This window comes from Arvicola amphibius, chromosome 1 (assembly GCF_903992535.2).
Source record: "Arvicola amphibius chromosome 1, mArvAmp1.2, whole genome shotgun sequence".
NCBI lineage: Eukaryota > Metazoa > Chordata > Mammalia > Rodentia > Cricetidae > Arvicola > Arvicola amphibius.
The window spans coordinates 5,550,801-5,571,175 of record NC_052047.1 but is presented as its reverse complement, the minus strand read 5'-3'; the positions used below and the strand labels follow the sequence as shown (position 1 = coordinate 5,571,175).

The 20,375-nt window shown below is 42.7% G+C and overlaps 1 protein-coding gene across 4 annotated transcripts in view; it reads left to right on the top strand.

Annotated features, from left to right (window-relative positions):
• Arhgap24 (Rho GTPase activating protein 24) overlaps positions 1 to 20,375 on the top strand; it is a 217,841-nt gene that overhangs the window by 164,880 nt on the left and 32,586 nt on the right. For 3 of the 4 annotated variants that reach the window (XM_038343977.1, XM_038343968.1, XM_038343960.1), the window contains exons 2-3: positions 1,463 to 1,585; positions 19,240 to 19,447. In XM_038343977.1, coding sequence (XP_038199905.1) covers positions 1,480 to 1,585; positions 19,240 to 19,447 — 314 coding nt within the window. In that variant the 5' untranslated portion in view covers positions 1,463 to 1,479. Of the gene's footprint in view, positions 1 to 1,462; positions 1,586 to 6,655; positions 7,650 to 19,239; positions 19,448 to 20,375 lie in introns of those variants that run through there. The other variant, XM_038343953.2, reaches the window with a different exon arrangement.

The window sequence follows — 20,375 nt, the reverse complement described above, 5'->3', positions numbered from 1 at the left end:
CTATTTCTGTAGTCCAGTGTTTTTATCTACTTTTCCGTTTGTCCTCACAAACATCGACTCCTTGTTTATTTAAGAAGCACGGTCGTGTAGGGAAAGCTACTGGACATCCATCGAGCACATGTTGATCCTGTTGTATGAGACGGAAAAGATGAGTTACTCGGCTGGCTGACATAACTTCTGCTCGCCACACAGGTCTTCTCAGCCAGGGCGCAAGCCAGGGAGGTCCTGTGGAATCCGGGACTCAGACGCCTTCACCTTTCACAGCTAGGCGTGAATTAGTTTGGGTGTGAGAGGGGAGAGGCCGAAGTGTTGTTTGTAACTGAAACTTACAAGCCCTTCTGAGAGGTGTTCCAGTCTACTTAGAATGAACTAACCAAATAGAACGCTTGAGGGTGGATTATTGATCCGGGGGCTACAAGCTTAGAACTTCCAGTGAAAATTAAGTACTGATAGCTACAGAGCACCTGAACAGTAAGTATAACTTACTAGGATTCGGTGAAATACTAACCGCTTTTTAAGTTATTCACTTGTGAGCCTTAGGAATTATCATCCAGAACTGAAGCCCCACAGCTGCGACCCTAGCTAATATAGCTAAGGATGCACAGAGCCCCATCTTTACATCTAACAGATCCTTGGGCTTCAGGGTCGGGTGCGGTCGCTCTTTCTCTACACACCTGAAAATTGCATTCCAGGGAAAATGAAGTACATGATAGTGTTTCTCAGGGATTAACTTGTGTGCTTTAGAATTTAGTTCTTCAAATCTGTCATTAGAGAGCGTTAGGTGGGGGAAATAAAAGAGGGGGCCACCCCCTTCTGCCCTGAGGGCTTTTGAAATTTCCTACTCAGGTGTCAGGGTCATTAGATATGTTTTGGCTTTTGTAGCAGACCAGGCCTGCAAGCAGTCCCCTCCCCCACTCCTTAAATCGTGACCTTGAGGACTGAGTTCCCCCTGACCAAGAAAGGCTGAGCAGAGGAACTCTGGGGCCTGTGTGTTAACTGATTGCTCCATTCCTAAGGTCCCACCCTGACCCAGGGACCTGCTGCCAGAAGGACTTGGTGCTTCTGATGAAGTTCCGGGCACTCTGTGGCCCACTACCCCATCATCTCCTCCGTTCCTTTTGTCTCTGCCGTTTCTCCCTGTTCAGCAGCTCTGTCTGTGAATGGACTGGATTATGAGTTACTGCAGGCCCGTGGGTTGTTGCTAGGACAGAAAACCCCAGCATTGTTTGGGGAATGGCATTTGTTCTCTAGCTTTCTCCTGGAAACATAAGAGCTTTTCCTTTTAAAGCAGCAATCCCGTCGCAGGCCGTCCAGCAGCTAAGGTAAATATTTCCCATTCATTCACTAGGCTGCAGGGCCTGCCTGCAGGAGGCCCAGCCCTTTGGGAAGCCCTTGAGGCTGATGAGGAGGAATCTGCTCCCCCTGGCTGAACTGTCCACCGAATGTGCTTATGTTTCTGCAGGAGGTGACCGAGATCGGATGACAGCGAATCATGAGAGCTACCTCCTCATGGCGAGCACCCAGAATGATATGGAAGACTGGGTGAAGTCCATCCGCCGAGTCATATGGGGACCCTTCGGAGGAGGTAAGCTCAGCACCATTGGTGATGCATATCTAAATAACTCCTGGAGGCTTAAATCAGATCACCTGTCTAGAAACCAAACTTCTGTGAATATGTTGAATTCTAAAACAGAATACGTTTTTATTTTTTATTTTTCTCAATTTTGAGAAATCCAAAGCAATCCAAGCAAAACAATGTTGAAAATGCAGAACACAAAACATATGCTAAAAGGAAACAAACTAAGTAAGATAGGATGAAAAGAGGAAGAAATTAATTTTATCTTTCAAGAAACAGGAGCTGGAATAATATAAACAGAAATGTTATTTAAATTAATAATAAAAGTATTTGTATACCACCAAGTGTATTTTCAATGAGGTATGATAATGTTAATTAAAAATGAATTATGTGAATATTAATGTAGTCAAAAATCAGTTTTATTAACTCAAATTCACATTTAGTCAGCCAAATATAATTTCCATGTTTTGCATTCATTTTATGGATTGTCAGCACATTGAATTCTCAAAAACATTCTTTTCTATGAACATGTCAGGTGTTTCTTAGGTTGACTTACCTCTTTGTATATTAGAATTATTTCCAAAGCAGTTTATAATGTGAAGTTGTTTAGATTTTGATAAATGCTGAGCCTTGAGGATATCTCAGTAGTAGATTCTGTGTGTTTAACATGCTTGAGGGCCTGGGTTAGAGCTCTAGAACTTAAACAAAGAAAGGGAGGAGGTAAGACTACCTAGTAAAGATTTTTTAAGACACCACACAGGTTACTCATATCTGCCTCTAAGGTGTCTGGTCTGCAGCAGGGTTTCTATCAGGTGTGTGGCGGCCATCCGTCCCAGCCTGCCCAGTAGCATCCTGACTTACAGCTGATAGCCCAGGGTGCTGATGGAGTCATAGCACTAGCTTCCACTTCCGCTGTGTGTCTTCCTTGTACAAGAGTTCCTGCACTCACCCTGTTCATAAGCTAGTGGGACAGTCTAAAGTATTTGTAGATCCACAGATGGAGACTCTGCCCTCATCCAGAATTCCCCATGGCATACATGAGAAATAAACGCACAACTGGTTCCAGTTTGGAGACTTGTGGGCACCCTGGAAATGTGACTTCTTAGAGTTCATATTGCTTCCTCTTCTCTCTAATCAGATTGGTGAGGCCCCCGAGTCCAGGGGGAGCCTTAATAGCAGCTTAGGGGGCATGTTTTAGAGTGACTACATCTACATCAAATGTGTCCATGTTCCTTCTCTTTCCTTCTTCTGTCTGTCTTCTCGAGAAAGATGGATAAAGTTGGTGACCACAGACACTGCTGTCAGTCTAGAATTGTCAGAAATGATTCCAATAGAAACACCAGCTGTCCATCATCTCCAAGTCTATGAGCCTGAAAGGGATACTCCAGCTCTTCACGATCCTATGTAATTTATACACGTTAGGCTTGTACATGTATATGCATGCGTGAGCTGGTACATAACAAACATGCAAACATGGAGGTCGGAGATGGACCTTAGGGTATCTTCATTTCTCACACCCAGTGTCAGTCCTTGAGGCAGGGGTCTCTGCACCTGGAGCTTACACTTCAGCTAAACTGGCTGGGCCATGAGCCTTGTGACCTGCCTGACTGCCCCCAGCAATGATGTTATGGCTGCCTAGTGCCACACATGCCCTGACAAGGGCTCTGGGCATCTGAACTCAGGTCCTCAGGCTTGTGCAGCAAGCACTGTATCCACATCTCAACCCCCACCACGTCAATGACTTTTACAAATACATGGTTCAAGTTTATTTTGAATGAATGAATAAATATGTTTCCATGTTTTATTTTTATTTTGTTTTTTGATTAGCATACAAAGAACTTATTTCCTTATGACCTTTTTGGACCATTCAGTTCTGGTTGTCTCACCATTGCCCACTTCGGCTACTCTTCTGCCATCTGTGCTCTCTGACACTCCCAACACATGAACTTAAAGCCTCTTTAGTGCCATTCTATGGGCTCCTCTTTAGTTCTCTGGCCTCTACCCTCACTACTCCATGTAATATACACATAGAAAAATTAGTGGTTGGCACCTAGTAGTGTTGAGGATTTAAAGTTCCTTATGTATTCTAGATATTGATCCCTTGTGTACAACTCACCTCTCACCTCTCAGATATTCTGCCACTCTGTAGGCTGTATGTTTTCGCTGGTGATAACTCATATATATATATATATATATATATATATATATATATATATATTCATATACATATTCATCTATATATTCTTGAATAAGTCATTCACAATAAACAACAATCCCTCAAAGAATGAATTTCTCAGGTTCTCACTTTTAAGTCTTACGAAATTATAGGATAAGCTTAAAAAACACTAACTTAACTTTCACAAACTGTTCAGTGATTCCTCTCAGTGTTAAAAACCAATGCATAAAGTAAATGCAGTGCAGAAAACCGAGCAGACTGAAGTCTTTGATAGATCACGGTTGTTACTATTCTCACCCTGGACCCTGCACTGCAAATGCTCGCACTAATTCCATGAACGTGGGCTGAAATTTGAAGAAAGTCCTAAATTTTAGGTGTAAACAATACACATATATGACTAAAAATGTTATGTATTTCATGTTTGTTTTGAAATTCCAGTTAACCTTGCATTAAAAGTAAGTTTTCCATTATTTAGGTTATTTTAAAGCCATTGTTTAGTTCTGTTTAGCGTTCTGTGGATTAGGTCACTGAGGCCCAGAGTAGCTGGGTGACTGACAAGTTCCAAAGCACCAGGAAAATTCATTTCTTCATCTGATTGATAGGATAATAATATTATCTGGTCCTTCTACTGTGGTAAACACAAGTTCATGCCTTATTTATAATAGATATTGAAAATACATCAAACAAAAATTTTAACATAAGATCATTTTAGTTAAAATAGTTTTTTAGACATTTAAAAATATCTGAATTGACACCAAGAAATTAAATGTGTGTGTGTGTGTGTGTGTGTGTGTGAAGAAGCACCTCTCTTTGCATGAATACACAAGTTTGTGAGTGGCCATGCACCTGTACCAAGATACTTCAGTACCAAACTGAAGGACCACTTTACACAGTGGCCTGAAGATCCCTGAGGAGCTTTTCTGGTGCCTCACTCTCCTAGCAACTAAAAACTGAGGAGAGAGAAAGTGTAGGGCTCCTTGTCAAAGGAAGCCAATCATTTTACACCTATCCAGCTAGGTAAAGCAAACCACCTGGAACACAGAACAGACTAACCGCTCAGCCGGGAAAGTAAACTTCAGCACTGATTCTAGATCTCCCAAGCTGGGCGATGCACTTAAAGTTCCAGGACCAGTTCCTCCCGTTAACAACGTGGGGAAGAAACAGTGTGGGCTTTAAAGTTAATAAGTTAATCGGGGGGGGGGGCTGTGTGTGTGAGTGTGTGTGGGTGTGAGTGTGTGTGGGTGTGGCAGCCTGTAGAAGGTATGAGGAGGGGGCTTTGCGTAAGGTGAGTGTTCAGGCCTGTCTATGTCTGTATGGCAAGTGAGTGTGTGTGTGTGTGTGTGTGAGTGTGTGGGCCTCTGTGTGTGTGAGCTGAGTAGGAGTGTGTAGGCCTGTATGTGTATGGTGTGAGTGTGCGTGTGTGTGCGGGGGAAGTCTGTGTTTCTGTGAGTTGTGAGTCTGTGGGAGGTGTGGTATATTTGTGACTATGTGGAGGATGTGTGTGTGTGTGTGTGTGTGTGTGTGTGTTGGGGAGGGGCTGTGTATGTGGTGTGTATGAGTGTGTGTGTGTCTGAATGTATATCAGTAATAATTAAAAAGAAGCATAGATAATTTGGAGGGGAGTAGGAGTTGAACACAGAAACTAGAATGGGGAGAGGTAAAAATGATATAAAAAGAGTACTCATGCATGAGATTCTCAAAAAAATTTATAGAAACAAGTAAACCACAAAACTGGGTTCTTAAAGCGCTCGACTGTGGAAATGTTTAGTTTTAGTTATTTTTATTTGTTTTTAATTTTATTTTTAATGTGTATATTTAGGGTGTCTCATACACACATATACATAATACATGCAGCATTCAGACATACATGTATATTGAGGACAGGTTTCCAGAGATCGGAGGCACCAGGTGACTCTCAAGCTGAGTCTACAGTTCTTGCAAACTGTCCAGCATGGGCGCTGAGGACCAAACTTCCCTCTGCTGGAGCAGCGTGCACTCTTAACCACAGAGCCATCTCTTCAGCCCCTTGCTTGTTCCTAAACTGAATTTTGTTCCAGTTGATTTTGAGTCAGTGTTCATACAGGGGACCAATAAAATTTTCAAGGGAGTGCCTATGCTGCTTGGTGGCTTCCAGTCACCTAGAGTGAACACACACACACACACACACACACACACACACACACACACACACACACTTCACCTCCCTGGCTGTGTCACAGACTGGCAAAGCCACACTAGGGCAGTGATGATGCTCTGGAGGCTACCTTTCTCATACAACTCAGAGTTAGGGGAAGCTCTGCTGAGGGACTGAGGAGGAATGAGAGAGAGGCCATGGGGTCAGCTAGGGTTAAAGCCCCAGCATTCCAGATCTGCTTAGGGAGCAGCCAGGTGGATGAATGATTAACCCAGTGAGTAAATCATTCAGTGACCAGGACTGAAAGCAGTGGAGGACATGGGTGAGGGGCAACAGCTTGCAGGAGTTGATGCTCAGACCAAACCCTGGAAGTGGATGCATTTACATCTTTCATGAGTTGGTTTGTTTTTTGCTGTTGTACCTGCAGGCTCATGGCCACCAAAACTAACTTTTATAAACACATAAAAATATATCAATATGTAATGTGACTTAAGGATATGCGTTTTGCTTTTGCATCCGCAAATAGATTGAACTACACAGGGTCTGGCTGTGGAAACGTGTAAATAAGTGTGAGTGAGCATGCAGAAATTCCCCCCCCCGCCCCCAAACACACACACTACTGTTTTGTGTAGGGGTTGAGCCAGGCAGCAGAGAAGGTGCTGAGTCAGGCAAGAGTTGTGAGGTCACTGCAGAATCAAAAAAAAAAAAAATTAAAAGGGTTTCACGGGGCGCAAGGCATCCTCTCTTCCTCCCTCCCCTCATGATGCGACTGCACCTGCTTCGTTTGACCAGCGGGCACTGGAGGCGGCAGCGGCCACAGCTGTGGCTCGGCAGCAGCAGCCCTGCCAGCTCCCGCCCAGCTCTCATTGAGAAAAGGGAAGCGGAGCGGGAGGGGGGAGGAGAGCTCTCTGCAAAGCCGCCTCGGAACAGCCAAGGAGACTCCCAGAATGGGCACCGGACTCTTCTGACGTGGCGACTCCATGGGGAGCTGGAAGACAGAAGGGGAAAGGGAGACGCCTGCAGAGAGCATCAAAGGCTGAGGGGTACCATAAAAGGAACTGGGGAGTCCTCTGCGAGGAATTGTCGTGCACTGGAATGCGTTCTGGAGAAGGTGCCAAGATTTCTTCCCTTTTCCCTCAGATGAAAGGAGCCAGCCGGGACTGTCCTGAAGTACTCCCGAGGGGCCTTTTGTCATTGTTCCTATTCCTCTATGCACAGGGCTGACCTTTCCAGAGGACTTTCTGTCCAGCTGAGAAGACAGTTCTTAATAAACAAAACGAAACAATTCCTGCCTGTCGTGTGACGGTAGTCGCAGCTTGCTTGTTGCAATTCTTTTTCTGTGACATTTTGGAATGTCTGCAGAAACTTAAAAAAAACAAAAACAAACAGCATCAAGAGCAAAAAAGATCCTCAAAAACCCCCCAAATTGGGCAAAAGAAAAAGAAGTGGTGTATTTTGTTTTATTTCTTACCAAAAAGGAGTAAATGAGAGATTACCTTAACTCAGGACTTGGACGATCAAAACCCACCCGGGAGTGCTAGGGACCAGCACTTCAGACTTGACACCTAAGCAAGCATGAGAGGAGTGCCCGTGGGCTTCCGCACAGAGGCAGGTTTGAAGGAAGCCTGAGCTGATCTCCCAACTTGGGGCCTGTATGATGCCTGAAGACCGAAATTCGGGGGGACGCCCCTCAGGTGCATCAACTCCTTTCATCCCCAAAACTACATACAGAAGAATCAAACGGTGCTTTAGTTTCCGGAAAGGTCGGTAGATGGTATCCTAATGTCCTTCTAATTCATGTCTGAATGTCCGTCTCTTAGCGCAAGCTTTCAGGTCTGTGAGGCTCAGGCGGGGGTGGGGGTTGGAAAGAGGGCTTAGAGCTGTGTAAGACATTACTTGCCTAGGTTGATTGTTCAAGGCTCCTATTGATCTGTGTGTTGCTGTCTGTGAAGGGTAGGTGGGGCTTAAACACAGTGGTCATGTAAGGATCACCTTGACCGACAGGGAACTGAGCAAATCTGAAGAGAGGGGGCCGAGTTCTCCTGGGCCCTTCCCACATCCAAACCCAGCATTCTCATTTTGATCCCTGGAAATGGGTCCCTTGCAAAACGTTCTGAGTCCTACCCCTTTGGTTTTCCAAATGGCTCCGTGTGCAGCCTCACTAGCGTGCTGAGAAAGTCTGGACCATCAGGTTCTCTGTGGTGACTCCCTCTCCTCCGCAACATTGGCTAGAAATTGGAATCACCTTGACTTTCCACATACATTATTGGAAAAAGGCAAATGGGGGTATAATTAATTATAATCAACAATGCAAACTAACGCATTTCTGAATTGTATTGTTTTCAGGTGCTAGTGAAATAAATGTTCTCAGAAAAATGTTCTCAGAAAAAAAAAGTTCATGTGTATTTTTTAAAATTCTGTTTGCCTTAAGTTGACAGCGATAGAGTGGGGGAAGATGTCCAAAGGAAAGTAAGCGATTGTAAACGTACCGCGTCAGCGGCGGAGCTGAATGAGATGTAGGGCCATTTCGTTCTCTCCGGTTTTGAGGTCGGCCACATCTTTGTTGTCATCCCCTACGTAGCAGTCACCCAAAAATGAGGAAATATGAAAATTAAATACAGAGGGAACTTAGTAAAAGTGAAATACTTACTCCTTTTGGGTCTTTCTCTTTGAGCAATGACCGTGGTTATGTACTATCAGCAAGGTGTTTGCTCATGTTTCACGTTCACCCGTACGATAGTAAATGAAAAACACATAATGTTAGCTCTCAAGTTTTAAATATCTGTGAGCATCTCATGGCTACTGCCAGACTGCATTACTGATAGAGAAGCTGACATATACAGAAACTGAGAGAGGCTCAAGAGCTAATATTCAAAGGCCATGCCTACTGGGTTATAGCTTCCCAGCTCTTTGAAAGTAATTTGAGATATTTGGAGTACTGTTTATGTGTCTCAAACAAAGCAAGGCAGTTTTCACCCTTTCTCCCTCTCCTCCTCCTGGATGTGTAGACAGTAAATGTGTGGGGATGCCTGCAAGCCTACTGTGTGTGTGTTTGCACCTTCCTCTCTGTTTCCTTAAATACAAAGGGAAAGGCAGCCTCCGAGGAGAAAGTTCTCCACAGGCTGGCACAGGCAGAAGGAGGAAGGTCCTGATACCATGTTTCTAAAGCTGTCTTTTCCTTAGGAAGTCTTCCTGGTCTAGGGAATGTTCAATATTTGAGACAAGGACCGACCGAGAGATAGTGCCCTTCCACAGCGCTGCGTTCTGCGTTCTGTTCCTGTCTGATTCCTTGTCCGCATAGCCGCAGTTCTGCTCTGGGGCTCAGGGAGGAAGGTCCCCAGCTGCTGCAGCTGCACTGTTGTCGCTGCACTGTTGCCAGGCTAGGCTAGCGTGCTGCACTAATCTGTCTCCTCTGCATTGTAGCCCGGGGTGTAGGGACTGCACATCTTTACTGAAATTTTGGTGCTAAAAAGAGTGACTTCCCTCTGGATCCTGGACTCCAAACTGTGTCACCTTAAGGAAAGTTTGGCTTTGTGCTTTGCTGACTGTTTGTGCTCAGCTGTTTCCCACGGTGGACCCCACTTTCTGGGCTGCCCTCACACCCACTTGTCATTTCCCCAAAGAAGCAAGCCAAGTGTGTGAAGCGAAGAAAGCACCCAGGTGAAGCAAGAGCATTGGGGCCGCTGTTTTCCTGATCCACAAATAAAGTTTTAACTGTTATCGTGGGTAGACCATGGGAACGAGACTCCCTGGATCTCAGCAGCTTTAGAACGGCTGCCAGAGCGAAGGGTAGAGTGGGGGACCATTGTAGGTGCCAGCCCTGCGCTGTGCCAGCCCAGCCCCTTCTCAGAGGGCTTTTCTTCAGACCTGCTCCGGCCTTCCCTGCCCTTTCATCTCCCTTTCTTTCCTCAAGAACTAATTTAGGTCACTGAAAAGGTTCCCTCCGCGGGTTTTCACAAACCTAACATCTACTAGTCGGGAAGCGAGGGATTGTGGTATTTGGAATTTGTATGTTGGTAAAAGAAAACTATAATGTAGTTTTAACCCGTTCATTTTTTTAAACTTTGATATTTCATCATGACTTCATATTAAGAACTATTTTCTCTGCGATTAGAAACTAAAGTAAAATTTTAACTACTGACTTTAACCTTAATTTGGTCAAAGGTGTCCCTTTCTTGGAGATAAGTTACTAGTTGCCCAGCGGCTATTCATAGAATGAGGCACATTCTATATAAACACTTAGAACATCTGGGGTTTGCTCTGGGGTCCCTCAAGCCCCACCTTAGGCCCCTGTACTTTTCTTGCTTCAGTCTGCAATGCTCTTTCTTCACAAGGACAGCCATGGCCTCCCCGTCTGTCACACCCTTCACAGATTCCTGCATCCAAGTCTGTTCCATAAAGCACCGCCTGATCCTTATTCTTTCATTGTGCTCTCAAGCCTTGTTCCATGACCCAGAACTTCTATGTCCTACTGCCCACAGGGGTAATTCCTACTTTACACAATCATCATCACAGTCTAACCAGTTCCACCAGTTACTGAGAGATAGCCCCCCCCAGCTTCCCAGGCTAACCCATTCCTTCCCACCTCCTCTTGCCTTTTCACTTTGTGCCCTCCACCATGGCGCTCCTCCTGCATTCAAACTTCACTCTTTGTTCAAGACATGGATGGCTCTCACTTCACACTTCTTGCTATTCTTGGAAACTGTAGCTTTATGTATGTGTGTGTGTGTGTGTGTGTGTACATCCTCCTTAAGCAGCACATACGTAGTCATACCCGTTGCTTTATTTTCATCCACAGTGAAGTGATAGGTCTATCAGTTAATATTCAAAATGTATTGTGAGCTGAGTGGCTGTATATAGCCTGGTATTTATAAACACTTAGAACATTACAGCGCTTTCTGCATTCTCCTCTTAGTCTGTAAGCAATTTGAGTTAAAATACAATGACTTCATATGTTTGGAGATACAGCCAAAATTATCTTCAGAAAATGAATGTTGCTTATGTTATAATCATGTTTTTGGAAGTTGATTTGTCCAATCAAAATACTATTGTCCAAACACATATAGTTTTAACTTGTGTTGTCTGTAAATGAGTGGCACTTTTTGTACTCCCCAGAAAGTGATGCTGGGTTCGTAAGAAAGACAGACAGGGTGCTTCAAGTTAGGACATGGAAGACTCCCTAGGGAAAATGGAATAATGAATGCCAACCTGGGATAAGTACTGTACCAAGTGTTATATGAAGCCTCAGCTGCTTGAGAATAAAGGTTGACTTCACAGCTCATCTGGAGAGCAGAGAATGACTTAACCTACATGAGACTGAGTTTCTCCCTCAGTGATCCTAAGGGAACATGTAGCACACTTGTGAAAAACACCTGAGTTGAATTAATAAAAGAGAGAGGAAGAAAGACCTTCAGAATCACACATGCCTTTATCTGTAACCTACATAGGCTTCTTTATTAGACACGGGGCCTGAGACAGGCCACCTGGCGTCTTTTGGCTATAGAAGAAAGATGCTGGTGAAGAACATCCTTGAAGCACATGCAAGTTTTCTGGCTTGATTCCTGGATGTAACTGATGATGTCTATAATTGCTGTTCTCTTCTGACACCAGGACCACTGTGTCTGGGTACTCATCCTAGGATAGTTTCCTCATTTTTCCAAGTCTTTATTTCCCCTTCCTTTCCTCACTCTGACCATGGGATTGCACTCACTGGCTGTTCATTGCTATGAATCTTAACTCTTAGATTTAGCAGTCTTGTGAGATTTTTTTTGAACTAGGACACTGGTGAGAGACAGAAGTAAGCCTTGGCCGGCTTTCCTTGTTCTGAACTAAAGTAGCCATCTTTTATTTTGTCTTATCCATTTAGGAAGCGTGAATGTTTATTGAACGCTTTCACAGTCCCAGAGATAGCAGGCTTTGTCTGCTAGCATAGCTTTAGTTAACAGAGGAACCAGAAAAAAAAAAAATTTCTTTTTGCTGAGCATATGATCTGGTGACCAGATGGGACAGAAACTCTACAATAACCAATAGCAGAGACCCGGAGCAACAATTAGGAAGTTTGATGTGTTTGTTTCACTTGAAAACAAGGACTGTTCTGTCTTTATGGCTTTTTATAGAAATTGGCAGCACACCTCATTTCATTTTGTGGAGTTATTCATTTGTTTTGTTTAATTGGGACGATGACATGTTTTGGCTTCATGCATGCATAGTTCATTCTGCAAATGTTTGTGCAGGATTTAGTCTCATCCGTGTTGACCTTACGCTCCAGGCATCTGAAGCAGCGTATGTCCCGTGGGGATGGTGGTGGATATGCTGAGCAATACAAATGTGAAAACCCAAAATCTGAAACGGTCTACTGGTGACATGGCTCCACTGTAGAAACTTCAATACCATGAAACTCTCTGAAGCACAGAATTATTTAAAACACTACATAAAATGGAGCTAGTTTATGTGTGTAGATGTATGCAGACATTGGTGTTCTCTGTTTAACCTTGGGCCCATTGCTAAAGTATCTTTTGTTTGCAGATAGCCTCAAATCTAAAATTATCTGAAATCAGAACCATTGTGATCCACAAATTTCCGACGAGGAATCCTCAGTCTGTTTCCTACCCTCCTTAAGTGTCTACAGCTAAGACTAGTTCAGTCCCTGCCTGTGTGCCACCATCAAACATCTGCTGACTTCTCCCCTCTACTGTGCACGCTAAGCATATGCATATAGAAGAGTTTGTAAACATTGAAAAGATATATTCGATGCTATGCCCACTTAATGTTCATAAAATCAAAAGAAATAATCATAAATAATTTGTCTCGTTAATTTATTAACTTTGCTATTGAGAAGCACAATTTTCTTTCATTGACTGAGGGACTACTCTAGTATGGATAAGCAGCTAAATAAACCAATGGGTTAAGGAATCAAAGAAGAAACTAAGCATCAGCTAGCTGTGACTTGACCATGGCAGGGTGTCATGCTAAAAGGTGTCGTGGAGAGATACGTTGTGCCTTATTTAGGGAGCAACCTGTAATTGGTGTTATTTGAAGTCACATTTTGAGGAAATTCCAGGCATGGAGTGAATCGGATGCAGTGGGTGCTGAGGCAGGAAGTAAATCAAATGAAGATGACCACGATTTAGCAACTCGGGAAGTGTTAGTAACTGTAGGAAAACGCGGGTGCCATACAGCGACGGGGCCAGATGTCAAATGGTGACGGATGAATAAGTGGATAAAGGGTGGTGATGGAGCTTCTTAGGCCAAGGTAGGAATCAAGAGGGAAAGTGGGCAGCTGCAGAACACAGAGAGCCAGTTCAGGTTTACTTCTGTTTAGGAGGGGTTAAATTTGCATACATTTATGTGATCAGATTCTCTCTGTGGGTAGCTGCCCTCACTCCTAGGAGTGTAACCCCATGTGAAGGAGGGTGTCGTAGAGCACAGGTGACACATTTCATGTAGAATGAGGTCAACTGTGTGGTTGGCTTTTTCAGTCCAGAGAAGATTCTGGTCCTGGGAGAGACTTTTTGGGGCCATCAGTGTCCTCCCAGGGAGTCAGCTGAGCACACCAGTGTCACCCAGACGAGCAAGGGGAGTGAACCTTCACTGGGACTCTAAAATGTCTATCCCTGGGGCTCTTTAAATGACTCATACACAGAGAATATTCTTGCTAGTAACCTCCTAATTAATGTGTCCTTTCCCATACTGCTAGGGCACACATGAACTTGATTCTTTCTTGTTAATTTTAATGTTTGGTATTGCGCTGGTCTCCCAAAGAAAATTTTAAATCAGGCAGTGATATATTATGATGATGATGATGATGATGATGATGATGATGATGCTTTCCCCACCAGTGATTTCTCTCAGCAAGTTCTTTCTTATGTAGTAGGTAGCTTGTACCTACCACAGGAATCCACTGAAGGTGGGTTCAACTCTGTTTCAGAGCTGTAGGTGAGGTGTCTGTTTCTATTGACAATCTTTACCCTCCTTTGCAAGATGGCCGTGTCTACACATGTCATCTCTTTACAGGGCTTGTTGCCAAGTGTATATATTTCTTGCGACAGAGATGAAATCCTCACTGAAGTCAATGCCAGAGGCCTTTCTCTATTTTTTCTTTTTGTTCTATTTTCTCACCTCACTTTTTTATTCTCAGTGTTCTGAGCCCCTCTCCCCTTCGTGTGGTGAGAGAGTGAGACTGGAGAGTTGGAAATGGAAGGCTTCTTTCCTACCCTCCTTTTGGCAGTTATCCATCTAAGTACTGTATAAGAAAAGGAGCCCATGTGACTCTGCGATCCCTCAGCTGTGAGAAATTAGACTTCACCGTTGACTGGCTTGGTCACCTTTAGACAAATTCTTTGGTACGGCATCCGTAAAGCGGCAGTGGGGGTGGTGCCGCCTCCTGGGTGCTGTGAGATGAGACGGGGGACGTAGGTAAATGCCTGGCCTAGAAAGTATGTGACTTTGCTTACGTCTAAGACTTTAAATTTTCTGAAAACGAAGGCGCATGACAAGTGCGGTTAAAGGGGAGGATGACTGACACTTGGGAACAGCCGAAAGTTTTACAGAGAATGATCTGAACAGGAGGTCACTTCCACTTTGTAGTTGGAACTCTGACCTGAACAAGTTATTGAATTTCTCTGAGCCCATTTTCCCGCACATGAATAGGGAATGTAGTAGTTCTAAATATCTCATGGAAATAAAAGAATATACATCAAGGACTTAGTATATGATATGTAATAAATGTTTCTTGCTATGCTTTCTAAGGAGAATCTTATTTTAGTGTAAAGACAAGCCTGCATGCGCAAAGAAGTCAAAGGTAGACCAGATATCCCTTTAGCATCTCCTGAACCAGTGAGAAAAGAAATTGTGAGAGCTTGGAGACGTGGTTTTATTCTATTGCTGAGTAAAACTCCATCCTGAGAGAGTAGTTCACACTTGTCATGTACATGGGAGTTGAGTGGGAACAGCTTTCCTGGAGTCTCTCCCTATTAGGAGAGAAAGCCTTTGTTGTGTGTGTATCAAGATGTATCTAATGTCTAGAGTAAAACCACACACACACACACACACACACACACACATGAAGTTTATTCTTCAATATTGACACTTTGTGTTTAAATCACCTAGCAGTGCCGTGAAAGACTATTTTCTGAATTTTGACAGAATACCATCAAAGCATCAAACTTAACATTTGCTTTCAGAGAAGCCCACAAGAAAAAAGATCATATCGTTTGCTCAGGAGTAGTCTGCAAACCTAGACTATCTCCAAAGGAATCACACCAGTGGGTTAAAACTTTGCTTTGCTGAAACTTATAGAACATGTGGGGCTAAAGTTTAATGTCACTTTGAACAAATGAAGATTTGTTTTTCTCATATTTAAAAACTATCTGGAGGAAAGTGCTGCTGGGGTTAGGTTCAGTATTTTATTTTAAGTCCAATAATATTTATTAACTTAAAGTCGTATTCTCAGGGGCCTGGGAGATGGTTCGGCAGTTAACAAGCTTGCTGCACAAGCATAAAGACCAGAATTCAGATCCTTAGACACTCATATAAATTCCAGATAGGTATAGAAGCCCATCTGTAATTCCAGCCTCAAAAAACAGAGAAAGATGGATTTGAGAGCATGACGGTAGCAAGGCTGCCATATTGGTGAGCACTGAGCTTGACTGAGAGACCCTGCCTGTATTGAGTAAGGTGTAAGAATGGCTAAGGATGCTTCCCAACATCAAGACACACAAGTCTGCAGATATTAACTATTATTATTATATTAATGACCACATACCGTCACCAGAGTAGGGCCTAATATGGACACAAGGACATCTAAAGTCTTCAGAAGACAAAAGCAAGCTATGGGACACACTGGAGAGGGCTGTGCCAGTTTGCAATTGATCTCATAAACTTCCACAAGCTTAGTGGCTTCAAACAATAGAATTTTCTTAATTTCTAGGACTGGAGGCCAGAATCAAGATCAGTCCCCTGGGGTAAAGCTAAGGTTTTGGCGGTGCTTTCTGGAGTCCTGAGGGAGTACCTTCTTCCTCACCTGAGTCTTTCCTTATAGAAGCCATCAGTATGCCTTGACATTCTTCCACCATTGAAGCCAGCAATGCAACAAGGTCCCCTCATAGCCTTTGCATTTATTGTAATTAATTAATTTTTTGTGTATGTGCCTATATTTGCATGGGTGCAAGTGCATATGTGTGTGCAGGTGTTTGAGGTTGGAAAACATTGGATGTCATTTCTCTGGCACAGCCTACCTCTTTTTATTGTTGTTTGAAACAAGGTCTCTCACTGGTTTGGAACGTGCCAATAGCCTGGGCTGGCCAGACAAAGAGCCCAGAGACGTTCAGTATTTCACCCCCAGCTTCTCTGTTACTCATTCAGCCTGTGTTTGGTGATTGTAGCCTAGTGATTAGAGCTGACCCTTACAAAGATTAGTATGATATCAGACATCAAGATGGAAATAGTATTCCATTGACAGCACCAATAGAATATTGATATAAACAGGTAAAGTGGTTAGCATTAAATTTAACAAGGAGGTGAAGGATCTCCCACAATGAAAACTATAAAACAATGATCATGGATCAGAAGAATTAATATGAAAATGTTCATGCTGCCAAAGAGATCCACAGACTCAATACAACGTGTTCAGTTTCTTCACAGAACTGAAAAGCAGCCAGTTCTATCATTTATAAGGATCTGCAACAAACAATAGCAAAATCTTTATCTTAAAGAAAGCAAAGTGTTTACACTACCCAATTTCAGAGTAAGCCCAAAGTAATCAAAAAACAAGATAGTGGCTGGCAAAATTGGATATTCATGCCCTCAGAAGAATGAAGCCAGTCCTGATATCTCACCAGCTACAAAAATGATCACAGATGGAATTAAAGACATAAATGCAGTACTCAAAATAGTGGAACTACAAGAAGAAAATACGGAAAACACTTAAGGACGTTGGCTTGGAAATATTACTTTTCTCTGTTTAAGATGTTTAAAGCACAATGAACAAAACCAGAAAATAGAAAAATGCAGTTGTATCAAGCTATAAAAGTTTTATGTAGAAAAGAAACAACAGAGTGAAAAGAGTACAGAATGGGAGAAAATATTTGCAAAGGGTACATTTGAAAAAGGGATACATACATGCACACACAGAAAACTGCATTGCAAAATAAATAAGTATATTTCTTATGAGGCATAAACATTTAGAGATAGTTCTTAAAAGAAACAAGGACTAAATACCAGTAGGTACACATGAAAAGGCTCAATATCATTAATCATCAGGAAACGCAAAGCAAAGCCATAATCACTTCACTTCAGTAAGAGCAGTTGTATCAAAAATCCACAAAGGTACTGATCAAAATGGCAGGAAAGTGGAGCCCTTGCACAGGCTGGTGTAGATAAAATTTAGTACAGTTATTATGATAGTCCAGGGGTTTCTCAAAAAGTTAAAAATAAAACCACCATATGATGTATCAGTCTATCCAACAGAAATAAGCACGTTGAAGAAATATTAGCATGCCCATGTTTATTGTAGTTCCTTAACTATAGTGAAACCACCAATGTCTGTCAACTAGTTATTAAGAAAACTGTGGTACAAGCAGAGAGGACTACTGTTTAGTCACACAACCTAAAATCCTGCTCTTCAAAAACCAATGGATGGAACTGGAAACAATTATGTTAAATGAAACAAAACAACACAGGAAGTCCAGTATTATATGAGATCATTCATGTATAGAATCCAAAACTGTTGATCTCTTAAATGTCAAGAATACAATGGTGGATACCAGAGGTTAAAAAGACTTGGAAGGAACAAACAATAGAGAAGCTGGTGAACCATGCTGTGTTATTGCAGGGTAGAAGCAAGATGTCTGGTATGCCGCTGAGTTTAGGTGACAGTCACCTAGAAAAAAGGAAAAGAATCAGACAGGTGGTAGTAGTGCATGCCTTAATCCCAACACTTGAGAGGCAGAGGCAAAGGCAGGTGGAACTATGAGTTCAAGGTCACCCTGGTCTACAGAGTGAGTTCTGGGTCAACCAGGGATACACAGAGAAAACCTATGTAAAAAAATAAGTAAGTAAGTAAGTAAATAAATAAATAAATAATAAATAAATAGAAAGAACGAACCCAGAAGAAAGGATTTCATGTTTTCAACTTAAGAGAATGACAACGGTTTGAGAAAATACACACATTTTGTTTAAACATTGAATAGTATGTGCATGTATGAAACCATCACATGGTACCCTATAAATATAATACCTTTACATTTTTGTATCAGTTCAATATTAATTTTTAAAAATTCACATCTAACAAGTAAATCCTGGTTCTCCAGTTCATTAGTTATTTTTGGTAATTCTTAATCCTGTGAATGTTGTAATTCATTGCTTCTCGTGGCCAACACCGGTTAGCACTGCTACCCAGGGTCTGTTGCCTTCCTTTTAATAGCTGTGCCTGATTCGTCTCCACTCCTAACTCATTAGAAAAGGCAAAAGCAGGAAGGAGTTAGTTCATTGATGAGTCTATCTAGAACTCTTCTAACACAGAAAACCAACTATCCACAAGCGCTTCTCACCCTTCTCAGGCTGTGGTATAAGATGTGGCCGCCTTGCTGCAAGAGAAATGGGAGACATGTTTATTTCCTGGCTTCTAAAGTTGAAATGCCAAGAGAAAACAGGAGCGCGAGTGGTTGCTGAATTATTGAACAGTGTTTGCCACACCATTATCCAGGAACTGCTCATTCTAAACACAACAAAGGAAGCTGCATCACCCTGTCATGACGGGCTGCCATGCCCACTGCCCCTGAAAATGCCACTTCTGATTCTTCTTTCATAAAATCAGTATGTGAACTCCATCTTTGTTAGATGTGGCACAAGATATAGAATTAGTTTGTGTATTGGTACCATTTCCAGCCAGGCTGATACTCTAGCAGTAAGATGTTTTATTGTTTGGAATGTGATGATTCTGCAGTTATGAGTCTGTAAATAAATGCATTATATAACAGATGGGAGCAGAACCATCTGTTGTTATTGAATCCCTGACTTAATAGCTGCTGAATATTCTCCCACTCCTCTGGGGACTTGCACAATCTTAGCACATAGCATTTACTTTTCTTCCTTCTCCTTTCAGGAAACTCATATGAATTTCCAGTTTTATTGTATCTAAGCATAGAATACCCTAGGAAGGGGTGGCAGAGGGAAACCCAGTCCACTGGACAAGTGTATGCAGTGAACTTGGCTGTATACCAATGGGAAATAGCAAACCTCAGATACTTGTGACTGTTCCAACCTGTGCCCTTCACAGTGGGTTTGAAAGGAAGACAACAGCGAATGAAGGGAAAATAGGCATCTCGGGTTTACTTGCATCTCTTCTTTTTCCAGGTATTTTTGGACAGAAACTGGAAGACACCGTCCGATACGAGAAGAGATATGGGGACCGGCTGGCGCCCATGCTGGTGGAGCAGTGTGTGGACTTCATCCGACAGCGGGGCCTGAAGGAGGAGGGCCTCTTCCGACTGCCAGGCCAGGCCAACCTTGTCAAGGAGCTTCAGGATGCATTCGACTGTGGAGAGAAGCCTGCCTTTGACAGGTACGTCAGACACGTCACCATCCCTCAAGAGACATTCAGACTAGACAAAGGGATGCCCTGGCTGAATGTCTAGTGACTGTGGATGATATGAGGAGAGTAGAGTATTAAATTTGACGGCATGATTTTGAATTCATTTTTTCCAAGTAACAAAGGAAAAATTGTGGGACATCCAATGTTCCCTGCCATTCACTTTGCCTCACCTGAAACTGTCACTCATGGTTGACCTCCATCCTAGAATTCCAACTATATTGACATTTTGTTTTGGGAAGATAAATCTGTTGTATGTCTTTAATTTTTTCCTTTCAGTTAAGAGATGTTTTAAAAAGTGATTATATATAGAGATGTTAGGAATATAATTTCAATGATAGTCTTATATTTAAGAATGTATAGCTCTGCCTTAGTCGGCAATATATTCAGAAAGTCAGAAGACGTAAAGAATTGTAAAATTTGATAAATAGTGAAGCTTCCAGACAAGAAACTATTAAGTATCCTTAAGAGTCCTTCACTGTTGGTATTTTGTAAATGATCTCCATCTTTTATTTTAAAATTTAGGAAAAAATAATCTTTTTTTCTTAATATCATTTGCATTATATGGCAGAAACTTTTACATTCTGAAAGCTGAAACATGCCCATTTAGTCATACATATCTGAAGATGGAATTTCCCCACTAGTACCTTCTGTAATCACCCCACAGCCTCACACTAGTGCCACTAGACACAGCTCCAGGGGACAGAAAGACAAGACATTAACACCCGTGGTGAGGGGCAGGTCACTGAGAGTGTGTTCGCACGGAGAACACAAGCCATGCTCACTGCAACACTCAAAACCCTTTACTGTCCTGCCATAAGGTCTGATGATGATCCCAGAGCTGACAGCATGGGCGGGACATCAACTCCAGTATCAACCACAGTGCACTTCGGTGTGGTGT